We start from the raw sequence: 15357 nt of genomic DNA, 5'->3' as shown, positions 1-15357 counted from the left end.
GAGGCACATGTCCCTCTCTGTGAGTGTGTCTCCTCGTCCTTATATCATTGCTAAGTGTCTGAGTGCCTGACACTGCACGTGTAGTGACTGTGTTTCCTACATTGCCTCAAGCAGGAAATGGGGTTTTGTATGATCATAGGCCACAAGCTCCTTGTACAGAGAGAAACAATGTAGCTCATCATAGACTTTTCTTTGCTTCCTGTCTTTCTTGGTAGTTAAAAGAGGCAGCACTTAAAAGGGAGAATGGAAAAACCCATCTCTGCTGACCATACATGATTTCTATAAGATAAATAAACATAATTACCAGATTAAACCTAGGGAGTAAATGATATATTTGGTTTACATTTCTGATCATAGTCCACCACTGAAGTAAGACCAGTCAGAAATTCAAGCTGGAACAGTGGCAGGAAACATACATGACATCTGTTGACTGGCTTGCTCCCCCAGGCTTGATCATCTTGTTTTTTATACAACCCAGGACCTCCTGCCCAGAGATGAGAATGCCCACAGTGAGGCTGGGCCCTCTGATGTCAACTGTTAATGAAGAAAATGTCTACAAACATGCCTCCTAACAAGTATAACAAATAAAATTCCATGATTGAGCTTCCATCATCCTGGGTATTTCTAGTTTGTGTCACGTTGACAAAAATTAACCATCACAATTGACCCCTTATCAACTGGACACATAAAACAGCTTTATTTAGCCACAATATTTCCTTTATTGTTGATCTCTAAAATCTTATTTTCATATCATAATATAAACAATAGTACAACTTTTAAATAACCATTTTTTTTTTATTTACACAATGGTGTATTTCTCAGCTGTTAAAAAAAATGACATCATGAAATTTGCTGGCAAATGGATGGGATTAGAAAAGATCATCCTGAATGACATAACCAAGACTCAGAAAGACAAACATGGTATGTACTCACTTACAAGAGGATATTAGCTGTAAAGTAAAGGATAACCATGCTACACTCCACCAACCCAGAGAAGCTAAGTAACAAGGAAGGATCAAGGCAATCTGGGGTATGAATCTCACTGTGAAGGGGAAACAGAACAGACATCAAGAGTGAGTAGATGGAGGGGTCTAGATGTGGGGTTGTGGAAGAGAACAGGATGGAGCATATTGGGGGAGGATGGAGGGAGAGAGCACTGAGAGAGACAAATGGAATCCAGAGGAGAGCATCTCTGGGATGAGTCAGAAACCTAGTACAATGGAAACTCACAGGAATCTAAGGGGGTGACTCTAACAATGGGGATAAATATAGAACCTGAACATACCATCTCTTGTAACCAGACAAGACTTCCAATGGAAGGATTGGAATACCAACTCAGCACTCTTTTATAGAACAAAGTTCCAAAATACACCCACAATCCTCCACAAAGGCATGGTCAGGTTCATCAAAGCAACTTTCTGTATTCCTAATATCAATTTCTGTATTAATTATTTTCTGCTGCTGTGATAAAACTCTGACAAAAACATCTTGGGGCAGAAAGAGTAATTTATGTGGTACCATTCCCAGATTACAATCTATCACTGAGGGAAGTCAGGGAAGGAATTGAAGCAGAGAAAATGAAGGAACACCAATTAATGGCTCACAGTCCATGACCTACTTGGCTTGATTTCTAATGCAGCCCAGGACTCTCAAACCAGGACAGCACTGCCCTAAATGGGCGGGTCCTCCCACATCAAGCATGAAGAAAATGACTCCATGACATGCTCACGTTTCAATTTAGGAGCACAGTTCCTCAACTGGAGCTATTTTTCCTGGATATCTCTAGTTTGCATCAATTTGACAAAAAATAACCAGAACACCCACGACTGTTGGACAGTGTAGTCCCATAGACGACATCTTTTGAACACTATAGGACATTAAACTGCTATTGGTTATTTGGTGGTAAGCACCTATTGTTGAAGATATCCCATACTTGCAACATAGAGCATCGACAAAGTAAGCTAGTAGTGAGCTGGAAACTTCATCCCTAGTGGATGGTTCCATACTGCTGGAATGTGCAATGCATGCTACCAGAGGAGAAAAAGCAATCCTGTCTCACCCAGCTGTGATCACTGTGAGAAACAATAGGAACTGGCCTGGAAAGACATGCCCATTGGTACAGTAGTTGCACAAACATCTTGGTAATAACCAACCATTCTCTGATAATGCTCCATAATATGAAACCCACACCTGGCACCATTATCGAGTCAATTATCTCTGGCTAGGCATATCGTGTCCTGGGAGAGAATTTACTACTAGTAGTCTACTAAATGGACATAGTATTAATCCAACTCCTAATGAATTAGTGTTACACACATAGATTAATGGTAATCTCAATATTCATTAGAGAAACTAATCACTGTAGATGGCTGACACTGTGCCTCATATCATCCAATATACATAGAATAAGAGGCTGTAGAATGGAATGCCCTGATTGGACATCTACATCACATAGCTGATCCCTCCTCCCAAGGTTCAGGGATCACTGTGGAAGAAAAAGCAGAAAGAGTGTTGGAGCAGGAGGTGGTGGATGATTACAAGGAAATGGTATCTTCTGGATGTAGCAGGACAGGTGCACAGATTTTGTGATAGTATGCACAAAGCCCGTGTGAGCCTAAGGCAGACAAAATTTTGGCAAAGCAAAATGAGAAACAAGGTGAGCATGAGTACACCAAGTGTGCTTGACCATAGAGCAATCTGTTCAGACCCAGAGCATTTGGGTTTTATGGCAAATAAAATACTCATAAGACATATCAAGACACGGAATAGATATAATATCCCATTATGAGACAAGGTCATGAACAAGTAAAACATACAGAATATGCTCCATTCAACCTAAGAGAACTTATTGTATAGTCATTGTTTGCATTTCAATGTTTACATGGCCTTACAAATGATTGATTTGTGGGGAAGGCTGGGGAGTAGGAGGAGGGAGGAATCTGTGTTGGTATGTAAAATGAATAGAAAATCTCTTAATAAAATAAAAAAAAAACAAATTTACAAAAGAACAAATGATTGATTTAAATTCATTAAAATTTCATTATATTGTTATAAACCAATGACAAGGTTACCTAAATACATATAAGATTAAACCTGTGGGAAAGAAATTAGAAATGAGTAGAATATAATACAGGGAAAGCTTGCATCTTTAGATAAGTAAGAGAGGATGGAAAACGTTCTGCAACCTGCACAGGACACATACCTTTAAAAATGTATAAGTTTGACTGCTTTCATTTTGAAATTCAAATAATCACTTAGTATCTTCCTCATATCTAATTTCATAGATGAAATACAAACATTAAAGTCAGTTTGGATTCATATATTGATTTTAAGAAGGCATCGAGTGTAAGTGGAGAATAAATGAAACAGCATCTGCTAAAATAGAGAGCCTCTGTGCTGTAAATAATAGGAGTTAAAAGACTGTGAGGAAGCTACAGCACAGAGAGGGTGGTGTTGTATATGTGACATCATCACAGGTCAATCACAGCCCAACAGTAGACAATGGCCCATGTTCCACAAATTTCCAAGAAAGGACTGAGGATGTAGTTCAGTCAGTAGAGTGCACCTCCAAGACCCTGATTTGGCTGCCAGCATGTATACACTGGACATGGTCCACACACCTAATTCCAGAACTTGCAGGGCAGAGGCAGAAAAATCAGAAATTGAAAGACACTTCATTATGTAACAAGCTTGAGGGCAGTCTGGATACCTGGAGCTGTCTTAAGAAAGAAAGAAAAAGGATGGAAGGAAGGTAGGAAGGAAGAAAGGAAGGGAAAGAACAAAAAAAGAAGAAAATAATAAACTTCTATCCAAATAGATTATACTTCAGCATCCTAGGGATTTTTCATTCCTTTTTCTACATCTTGGTGTCTTCTCTTTTTCCTTCACTCCTTGCAGCAGACATCTATCCAGTGTACTCCACCTCCGTCATCTATGGGCAATACCGTCCATGATGTCCTAAAGCCTCAAATCACAAATATTGCTGAGCCACACACACACATTATATTTTCTCCTGTACATACATATGCATCCCTCAAAAGCTTTAACCTTTTCACTGGAATGAAATATGTGTGCCTTTTCTTTTGCATATCTAAATGGCAGCACCACACAGCACTGAAACCTGCACAGTCATTCTGATGACACAGATGGTTGCTCAGTGAAAACAGACCAGTGGCATGGACAGCAGGGAGATTCTGGACAAAAATGCTCACAATTAGTGGTGGGGAATTTCTGACACTACCATGAAGAAGGGGTGGTTTAAAACAAATGGTCTTCTTATTTCTAAAGTTTTCACTAGATTTAAAATATCAGATGACTGAAAATAGGCACTTGAAACCTGAAAAAGTTGAACAGGATGAGGAAGATGTCCTGTGTATTTGCTGAGTGCCTTACTGCCTACTGTACAGTAGTGCCCGGGTGTCTTTCATGACACACACTGTTCTAATCTTCATTCTAGGCTCAGCACTCAAGAACAGAAAACTGAAGCCTATGGAAGACACCTGTGTGTCTAGACAGGACAATGAAGGAAGGGTGTGGACACTGCTTCCTGATCCAGCCAGAGAAGATCCTGATGGAGGAGAAGACTGGGCTGGCTTCAAGCCATGAGTGGATTTCCCAGTGGAAAGGATATACAACATAATCCTAGGCAGAGGTTATATCAGTGTATCAGAAGATTGTACTGAGTGTGGGCAACAACCTTAGAAATGTACATTAGAGAAGGTGATATGGCCCCAGCCATGAAAGATAGCATGTGTCTTCATAGTGTTCACTTGCAAATCTGTTTGTCCACACTATGGGCCCCAGGATAAACAGGTATAATTTAGGTAAACAGCTAGACAGATACATGTTTTCTTCTCTAGTTAAACTTAAGGACACAAGAGATACTGATACTTGATACTCAGGCTTATTGAGGAGTGTGTGAAGAGCCACAACCTTCACCTGCTCTGAAGCAGCACTGCCCCTCTGTGGACAAATAAGTTCTTCACTCCACATTGCCCTGAGCTTAGAAGATCAGACCTTGAAGAAAGAATTGCATTGAATCTTTCTCTGGAGCCAATGTTTTTGATTTGGAATTTGAATGTGTCTTTGTTGAGGTCAGCAGTAGCCTAGATTCTCTCTTCCCCTTCCAGACTTTTCTCCATGCATCGCCACGATTCACCATCTTTCTATTGAGTCAAAAACTACCTCATTCTGGAGAGTGAGAGAAGCCACTCATAGGACAAAAGGAGATGACAGTGCTTGTTATTTACAATAGAGCTTATAAAATAAACAAATGTTTGGATTTCACATCAAATTTATCGACCCCTTATATAGACTGTTTTTACACATGGTGATTATTAAACCATAAACTTTAGTTTCCTTTCACTCATTTTATCATTTCTTTATTTTTGAGATTATAATATAATCATGTCAATCCCTCCATCCAAAACTTCCTATATTCCTTCCTTGCTTTCTTTCAACTTTATGGCTTTTTATTTCATTAATCATTGTTATACATATGTGTATAATCATATTTATTCCAAAATACATAAATACAATATACTCATCTGTAAAATTTTACTTATAAGTTCTCAGTTACTTCTAAGATGAATTTTTATGATTCAGGAGGGAGTATGTATTGAGAATTTAAAGACCCAAATCCTTAACCTACATAGGCAAAAGCTTACCAGAAGTTAAAGCTCTACCTATACAGAAAATGGATACTGAATCAAGCAGATAAACTGTGGTGAAATTTTGATGTCATATGATAGGGAAGAGCCACACCCACCAGCTGCAGGTTTGTGTACTTGCTGCAGGTGTGTGGGGAGCACTGTGCACTCATAGCACAGAAATAAGTGCCTGAGTCTGTGCTCTGAGAAGAGGAAATGTACAAAAAGCTGCGACGTTCCTGAGTGACTGTCGTGGACTTCAGTCTTCCACTCTGCTTTGTTCCAGAGGGATTGTAAAACAGGCTCTTCAGATGTCCTCCAGGACTTTGGTGAAACCACTGCACATTGTTCAAAACGGTGGAAAAGTTGCACTGCAGCTCTGCATGCTCTCCCTCCTGCAGGACCAAGGACACAGGACTCTGCTTCACTTGTTGACCTTTCACACCTGGTTAGAAACACAGAAAGAGACACAGATGGGGTCACTGAGCATCCACAGAACCCTAAACACACCCCATGTCCTCTGAGAAGGTGGGAGCTCTGCAGGACTCCTGAGCTGCTTCCCCTCCCTCCATGTGCTGACAGAATCCTCCCTGTCCCCTGAATGTGGACAGCCAGACTCACAGCAAACCTGGGTGCACAGCAGCCCCAGCAGAGAGCACAGCAGCCTCTTCATGGTGCTTGTCTGGCTGCTGGAGACAGAAGCAAGGAACCAAGCCCTGGGCTGTGGTGTCAGGATGGCTGTTGAATGTCCCTCCTCCTGCAACCAGTCAGCTCCACCCAGGACCCCTGCCAGGGCAGACACTGCAGAGTTCCCTCCCAGCCTTCTGAGCCTGAAGCTCCTCCCAAAGCAGACCTGCCTAAGAGGCTGGGTGGAGTGAAGTGTGGGTAGGAGAGGTGCATTTTGAGATGACACTGAAGTTGTGTGGAATTATGGATGCTGGAAACAGGAGAGGACCATCTGCTCCCAAGGAGAAAATATCTCAGCTGCACAGAACCTGACACATTCAGAGAAACAAAGCCAAAGATTTAATTCAGGAAACAGATGCATGTTCTTACTAAAGATATTTTACTGGGGCCTGAGGAATGGCTCAGCAGACAAGGGTCCTTGTACTTTCATGAGGCCTTAGATCCTTCCCTAGCATCTACTTTAGGTGGCTCACAGCTGTCTGTAACTCCAGCTCCTGGGCACTGAAGCTCTCTTCTGTCTTCCTGAGAACCTGTACACCGGTGCCATCCACATACAAAGAACCACTCTCATACACTTTGAAAAAGAATTTTCACCCATGAAAGAATTTAAATGAAATCACTGCAGCAGCAAAACAAACAGTGACATAATGATAGAGTAAGTATAGATGTAATGGTTTAATATTTTTAGAATCATTTTTAAAAGTGGGATACTCCTGCACCAGTAAAGGTTTGTGGTAAATGTTGGAATCTCTGCACAGGCTCTACTCCTCCCATTCCAGATCCTCCCCCTCAGAAAGCCCACCAATGCTGGGCTTCTTCCCTGGAGATGCTCAAGACCACATCTACACATATTTAAGACAAAGTCTCTAGACCTGCAATGTGGTTTCTCTCGGCTTCTTTTTTTGAGAGTCACCTGGAATTGCTTTGCTCACATTAAACCTGGTCTTATTAACTGGCCTGATATGACCTATTGAATCGCTGGAGAAACCCACTATGAGGGTACAGAAAACTTTCAATGACAGCATAAGAAGGAAGTAGAGTGGGGAAAACCAATATAGGAGTCCTCTGTTCCAGAGTGACAGGGGCAGCAGCAGGTTGGTATGCTGCTGCACATGATGACTTCTGGGAACAATCCACTAGTGTTCATAACAGTGGAGGAATGCATTTCAAAGTTTTCACTATAGAGATGATTGTTTCAGAAATGAGACTAGAAATGAAACATGAACAGCATGGAGACTGGGAGAGGTAGGCAGGGGTTGCTCTGGGCTTAAGGAGGTTTAGATACCTTTGTCATCCGGACAATGAAGAGACAATGAGGAAGAGACACTGTTCTTCCCTTGGCCTGACTCTGACATCTGCATAAAGTATGTTTTGTCAGAAGATCTACAGAAGCAGTAGAGGTGGTTTAAAAATAACTTTTTAGTAACTTCATACATGAACATAATGTATTCAGATCATATCCATCACCACCACCCTGTTCTCCCTACAACTCTTCCTAGAACCCACTAAATCCCTCTTCCCTGCAAAGAAGAAAGAGCTTAGGAGAAAGCAGTAGGGTAGTAGAACACAGGAAATGTAATGTCAAAGGGGACAGGAGAGGCTCTAAAGGGAGAGGGACAGGGCAGGGGAGGGGAGAAGGAAGGATTCTGTGAGTTTATTCTAATCTGTGAAAATGCCATTTACCTTTTAGAAAGGAGCATCCTCTAGAGGCCCATTTGAGAAACAACAAGACCACAGCTGCAGTAGACTTCCTCTTGTCTTTGCTGACTCCTGAGTGTGAATCCAAGGCTTTCATCATGCACAAAGGAAGCTTAATCCTTTCTAAGTAGAAACTCCTGAGTTTTTAGGAAAGAAGAATATAAAGTTATGAACAGAAATGGGATAAAAAGATACTTTAGAGTGAGAAAATTACAGTATATTTACACATTTCAAAACAAGTACCTTGGACATAGGAATCAGAACACTGCGTAGTTCCCAGATTTCTACACAATGCCATCAAAATACCCAAGGAAAAGATGTGAGAAGCAAAATCTAAAGGTTATGTTTTGGGGTGTTTTTTAATTATTTTCTTCCTTATCTTACATAACCACTACAGTTTCCCTTTCCCTCCTCTCCTCCACCCAAGTCCTTTTCTACTGCTCCCCCCATCCACTCCTCAGAAAGGTAAGGCTCTCCATGGGAGTCAACAAGGCAGGGCATATCAAGCTGAGGCAGGACCAAGCCCCTCCCCCACTGAATCAAGGAAGAGCTAGGCATCCCACCTTAGGAAATAGGCTCCAAATGACAGATCCTGGTCCCACTGCTAGAGGCCCCTCAACAGACCAAGCCATAGAACTGTCACCCACATGTAGAGGGCCCAGGTAGGCCCCATGCAGGCTCCCTAGCTGCTGGTCTAGAGTCCATGAGCTCCCAGCTGTGTCTGGGTGTTTCCCTTCATGTCTTTAAACCCTCTTGCCTATACAATCCCTTCTCTGTCTCTTCAACTGGAATCCCAGAGCTTGGCCCAGTACAGCTGAAGGTTCAGTTTAGGAAACAGGTATGTGTTCTGACTAAAGACACTTTGCTGGGTCTGAGGGATGGCTCAGCAGATAAGGGTCCTTGTCATTCCAGGAGGCCTTAGTTCCCTCCCCAGCATCCAGATCAGGTGCTCACAGCTGCCTGTCACTCCAGCTCCAGGGGACCTGATGTTCTCCTCTGTCCTCCTCAGAACCTGTACATGAATACCGCACATTTACACAGACCCATTCTCATACTCAAGAACCTTCACCCAGGAAACAATTTAAGTAAAATCACCACAGTAGAAAAAGAAAAGAATCAGGAACATAATGACAGTGTGAGTATAAACACAGTGATTTCAAAGTTTTGGAATGCATTTTAAAAATTGGGGTACTCCTGCTCCAATAAACTTTTGTTCTAAATATTGATTAAAAACATGATCACATAAGAAGGAAGTGGATTGGGGAAAGCTAATATAGGAGTTCTGCATCCAGAGTGACAGGGACAGCAGTGCTGGTATGCTATTGTGTGTGGAGAAGGCGGGAAACAATGCAATGTGAGTTCATAACATCAGAGAATATGCATTCTAAAAACATAACCAAAAAGTTGGCTGCTTAAGGAATGAGACTAGTAATAAAAAGCAAGCTTGGAATCTCTTCAAAAATAACTTACAGCTGACCTTACCACATCTCAACCCATCACTGTCTCAAACAGTATTAGAGCTAGTAATGTCCCCCAACATTGTATGATATTGGGGACAATCTTCACATTGATGAACTCAAAGTCAAAGTCAACATACATCAGTCTAATGAGAGACCTGGTTTCCTTTGTAGTCCCTTTGCCTTTCTTTTAAAATATAACAGAATTCAGAAGTGTCACCTGCCATATTCTAGGCCCTGCCCACAGGAGAAGACTATATCATTCATGGACTACCAGGAGGCAGGAATTATCAGCATAGCCTTCCAATGTCACTACCACAATTCTCATATTTCTCTCTCTCTTTCTCTCTCTCTCTCTCTCTCTCTCTCTCTCTCTCTTTCTCTCTCTCTCTCTCCCCCCCACCTTTCCCTCCTGATTTATGGTGTGTATATATGTTAATGTGTGTATGTGAGAAAAAGAGTGTGCATCATTGGGAACCAAATAGGTACCATTCAATGAGGCGTTTTTTGTGCAAAATGAAGAACACAGAGGACTCAATCTTCTTTAGACAGATCAGAGTGTATGTGTGGTACAGCAAATAGTGAGAGCAGAAAATAATATTGGAAAAAGTATTATAAACAGTAATGTAAGCAGGGGAGATGCAGATTCCAACATCAGAAACTGTCTGAAAGTAAACCAACGTGACTTTGAGTTAAGGAGTCAAGAAGCAAATAAACATAATGTAAAACAGCATTAGCCAAAGGCTGTGAAATCTTGATGGCAACACCTGTGTGTATAATGAATAACAGTGGGTAATATAAATAAGTCCAACTCAACATTCATCTGAGCCAGATCTAAGATATGCATTGGGCCATTTTATCTTTACCTGACAAATGAATTGCGTAATTGAGGGGAATCCAGGAAACAACTCCTAAAAATGTTTTGCTTTTGAACACAATTTAAAATTGAAGACCATGTGATCATCCACTGGGCTCTCCTTAGATCTCGAGTCTGCCTGGGTAAGGGACTCTGGAGCATGTGCCTCATTATCCCCTCATTAAATATTCTTCCAGTCTGGATGATTTATCACCTCATCTTCTACAAAGAATATCTTAAAATTTATCACATTAATACTCATATTATGATTTATACATGCATAAATCTAGCTTCATGCTACAGTACTGAACTTCCAGCAATACGTGCTCAGGGGTTCAACAGTGGCCTGACTGCTACAGAATAGCAATGCCTTCTGATTGGATTAGAAGCCTCCTCAACAGGAGGGAATTCATGCCTAGTACTGTGACATGGCCAAAAATCCCATGGTTTGGGAGGTCACAGGCCCTAGGGCAACTGCTATTGGTATTTTTCTAAATAATCATGTCAAACTGCCTTCTATGCCTGTGTTTCTACTCACAGATTATAGCTGAGATCAACTATGGTTGGAGTATGTGTTTCAGGAAATTTCTATAACAGATTTTTCCATACTGATTTATTCAAAATGCCTTTAGTGTCAATTACTCCTCCCCACATCCCTTCCTCCACCTATTTACCTGAAATTTCACAATTTCATTTAAGAGTTGAGTAATATGTTCCACATTTTTACTATTCACTCATTAGTTAATGGACATCTAAAGTGTTTCCAGTTCCTAGTGATTATGAATGGAGCAGCAGTGAACATAGAAAAGAAAGTATCTCTGTAGAAAGATTAGACTCTTTAGGTTAAATCCTCAATAGTGGTATGAGTAAATCTTGCTGTAGATGTGTGTTTAGCATTTGGGGGAAGCTCCATACTGATTTCTATAATGTTTATACCCTGTCCGTTTGTATTCAAATTGATACTGAATAAGTTTTCTCCCTCATATCATCCTCTCAGGTGGTGTCCTGGTCCTCTGGTTCTTACAGTCCCTCCTGCTGCTTTTCTGTGGTGTTCCCTGAGCTTTATGTGTAGGAATTGCATTTTAGATGTAATAACTGGGACTGGAGACCTCACAACCAGTTATTCTCTGCATTTTGACCAGTTGTCGATGTCTGGAGTAACCTCTATCTGCTTCAAAATGAAACTTCTTTAATGTGGGGTGAGAACTGTTCTTATATGTGTGTTTAATTGTAAGTATTTATAATACTGTTAGACGCTTCATTGACTTAGGAAAGTGGCCATGGTAGGTTCTACTCAAGGGTCTATGACCTCTTCAGACATAGGTAGTTAACTAGATTTGCAGTATTGGGCCTGATTTACTTCCTACTGAGCAGGCGTTAAGTCCAATAAGACACATGTGTTAGTTTATACCAAAATGGGAGTGCAGCATACATCCTGTGGATATCTTGCCATTGAGGTCATTGTTTTTGTTCATAATCTTTAAGATTTGTTAGGATTATTTATTGCTTTTCTCCCTAGGAATCTTGCATATACTACAAGAACATATTCTGAGGGAAGAGTCTTCAGTTCATTTCTAGGTAAATTTCTCCAAGTCCTATGTCTGAAGTATGTGGTGCCATTATCAAAGGGGTCTTACCTACAAGTTCTATGAAGCAATCAACACAATGGCAATAGCCTATTTCATTTGAAGGAGACTTTTGAAGGCCCTGACCAACAACTAGAAGGGAGGTTTCCCATGCCTGGCACTGGGGTTTTTATGAGATTTAGCATTCATTCTAGTTTTGACAAGCACTCATCTCAGAAATTCTATCCTATGCTGTATCATTAGAAGTAGTATCAGGAACTATGGGGGTCCAGCCCCTCGATAGTACCTTCCTAGGGTCTAAGAAGAATAAACAACCAGCTGATAATTTAATCTTTGTTGATATGAAATGAATCTATGTACACAAAACACTGTAGTCCATGCACTGTATTATTCTGTGATGGTTGTCTCTCTACACAGCTTCTACTCTGCTCTCATGCCTAGCTCCTTTCTTGCCTGATTTCTCTCCACATTTATCTGCTGTCCCCTCTCTGTTCTATCTCAATTCTCTCATCTTAGTTCTGCCCCATCTAGTCCTCATCTATCTAGTTCTTTCCCATCTTAGCTCCCCTACATCTCCTTCTTTCTCATCTTGTTCTTCCCCACCTGGCTCTTCCTCATCTTTTATCTCATTCCTCTAGTACACTCTTCTAGCCCTTTAATTCAGTTCTTCCCCGTCTCAGTTCACTTCTCTCTAGTTCTTACCCATCTAGTTCTTCCATTCTCTTTTCTCTTCTCTGTCTTGTCCTTCTCTGAAAATAAAACTGCCTTTTTATCCCTTTGACCCCTATCTCTCCTACCATTTCTGGTGAGTGTGCTTGGTCTTTAGGCAACTTGGCTAGGCAACTTCCACCCCAGCTGGATGTACCTGTAAGTAGGAACCATTTAGTTCTGAGTTAATTTTTAAGGGTGGATCTAAAACTAGAGATAAGACTTTGGAAAGGAGAAAGTTAAGCTTAATTAGCACATCTGATAGACCTTCTGAAACAGGTAGTCTGGATGCTTAAGTCTGTTCTAAGAGCATACAGAGGGATCTCTGATAAGGGGATGGACCCGGCTGGATGCAGCCAATGACAATAATTACAGGGAGGCTTGAACTGGGGTTCGAGCTGTGTATAGCTGCCAGCACAGAAGATTATCTAAATATTCCATGAGTAGAGGGGATATTTCAAATGATGAAAAATCTACAATAACACATGAGAAATTCATAGGAGGAAATGGCTAATAATCAAAAGCCAATATCACCAAGACTCCTAGAGCCTCAGCTTGACCTCTGGGAGGCCTTAGCTACTTCCAGGTATTATCTTGTCATAATCAGCTGTAATCCTACTTCATGTAATTTTGCAGCTTGTAGCAAAGTAGTTTCTGGAGTTGAGAAATGCAATTTAACACTCCATTTTGTTCCCTAACCAGTAACATAGAGTGTACGTTTATTACCAGGCCAGTTACTCTGATGTGATCATGACATGTTCTGTGCCTTTATTCTTTTATTCTTCTCTTATATGTTACATTCCAATGGCAGTTTTCCCTCTCTCTCCTTTTCTCAGATTCTCTCCTTCCACCTCCCATCTCCCCCAGATCCAAAACCCTCTGTCTCCCCTCAAAAAAGTAGGCCTCACAGGGACATTAACCATGCTGTGGGATATTTGATCTCACTGTGTAAAGATGTATTGCTGTTTTACCTCATCTGTCTCAGGTGCCTTCTGATAGTTTAATAAAGACCTCAGCTGCCAATAGCTGGGCATGAAAGGATAGGCAGGGATTCCAGGCAGTAAAGAACTCTGGGAAGAACCTGAGGCAGGGGATTCTCCAGGGAGATATGAAGGAAGTCAGATATACAGAATGGGGGAGAGAGATTATGTCACATGGAAAAATGTAGATTAATATAAGCGGGTTAAGTTTTAAGAGCTAGTTGGGAACAAGCTTTAGCTAAGGCCAAGATTTCATACTTAATACGAAGTGTTATGGTCATTATTTGGGAGCTGACGGTCCAAAGAAAGACCTGTTATGAAATACGGCATAATAAACTACAATAATTCCAGGCACATATCATTATACATCAAGGCTGGACAAGGCAACACATTAAGAGGTAAAGGGTCCTACAAGCAGGCAAAAGAGTCAGAGACAACCCCTGATCCCACCGTTAGGAATACTACAAGAAGACAATGCCCTCAGCCATAACATATGCAGAGGACCTAGGTCAGAGCCTTAAAGGCTCCCTGAACCCTCTGGTTCCCCCCATACTTCTTCCCTCTTTTCTGCAGGACTCCCTTATCTCTGCCCATTGTTTGGCCAGGGGACTCTGCATTGGCTCCCATCAGCAGGTTCATGGAGTCTTCTAGTCTCTTTGATGACGGTTTTGTTTGGCTCTATCTAGTAACAGGTGTGTATCTTTTTTGGTGCTACTCTTTGTGTACAAAAATATGAGTCTTTCTTGAGAGACACCATGGTCTTTGATTTCAAATCTTTCTTCCTTTATGGAGAGATAGATATGAGTACTAAACCATTTTATTTTAATTCAGGATTTTGTTTTCAGAATTGAGATGGATCAAAAACTTGGCCTCCTTTCCCATATTTCAGAAGACTTGTCAGAAAACCTAACTTCAATCCAGGTGAATGACTATACCCTGTCCTCAGGATTTAACTAGAGTGCAATGCTGGAAGAGAGCAGACAGTAAGGGAAAAGTATTTCGGCCTCTACACAGTATGTAGGAAAGACAAGGAGCTGCCTCTCAGGGCAGCAGCAGCAGAGTGCCAACAGCTGTGTTTCCTGAGCACCCTCACTAAGTGAAGTCTATTGAAGAGTGTGATGATATCCTGAATGCTTGTTTCCCAGTTGGTGGACAATTTAGGAAAGATCATGAGGTGTGACCCAGTTAGAGGAGGTGTGTCACTGGTAGTGAGGTTTGTAATCTTAAAGCCCAAGTCAAGCTCAATCTCTCCCTCCCTCTTTCTGTGATTAGCTAGAAGCTCTCATTTACTGCTCCAGGGACATGCCTGACTGCCTGGTACTATGCTCCCTACTGTGATGGTCATGAATTCACCCTCTAAATATGTAATCAAATACCCAAATAAATGTTTTCTTCTATAAGTTGTCTTGGTCATGGTGTGTCTCCATAGTAATAATGAAGTAACCGAGACTGGAAGTTAGGTTGAACCTCTGTAACATGAACCAAGGAGAAGAAGAATCTAAATTACCTCCAAATGAGACTGAAGATTATTTTATTTGAAAAGTTTTGTTTTCATTTTACATACCATCCACAGTTCCTCTCACTCCTCTTCTCCTATCCACCCCACCTCTCAATCATCCAACCCCCATCCTCAGAGAGGATAAGGCCTCCTTTGGATAGTCAACAAAGTGTGCCATAATTAAATTGACTCAGGACCTAGGCCCTCCCTCCTACAACAAGGCTGAGCAAGGTATCCTA

The 15357-nt window shown here is 41.3% G+C and overlaps 1 gene segment (V, D, J or C); it reads right to left on the bottom strand.

The window, feature by feature from the left end:
* Window positions 1–5707: 5707 nt before the first annotated feature.
* LOC118576128 lies at window positions 5708–6321 on the bottom strand. The segment is given in 2 exon segments: window positions 5708–6093; window positions 6270–6321. Coding segments are annotated over 2 exon segments (438 nt in total).
* Window positions 6322–15357: the final 9036 nt, after the last annotated feature.

This window comes from Onychomys torridus, unplaced genomic scaffold (genome assembly GCF_903995425.1).
Source record: "Onychomys torridus unplaced genomic scaffold, mOncTor1.1, whole genome shotgun sequence".
Taxonomy (NCBI): domain Eukaryota; kingdom Metazoa; phylum Chordata; class Mammalia; order Rodentia; family Cricetidae; genus Onychomys; species Onychomys torridus.
The sequence above is the reverse complement of the archived record's forward strand: the minus strand, read 5'-3'. Positions and strand labels throughout refer to the sequence as shown.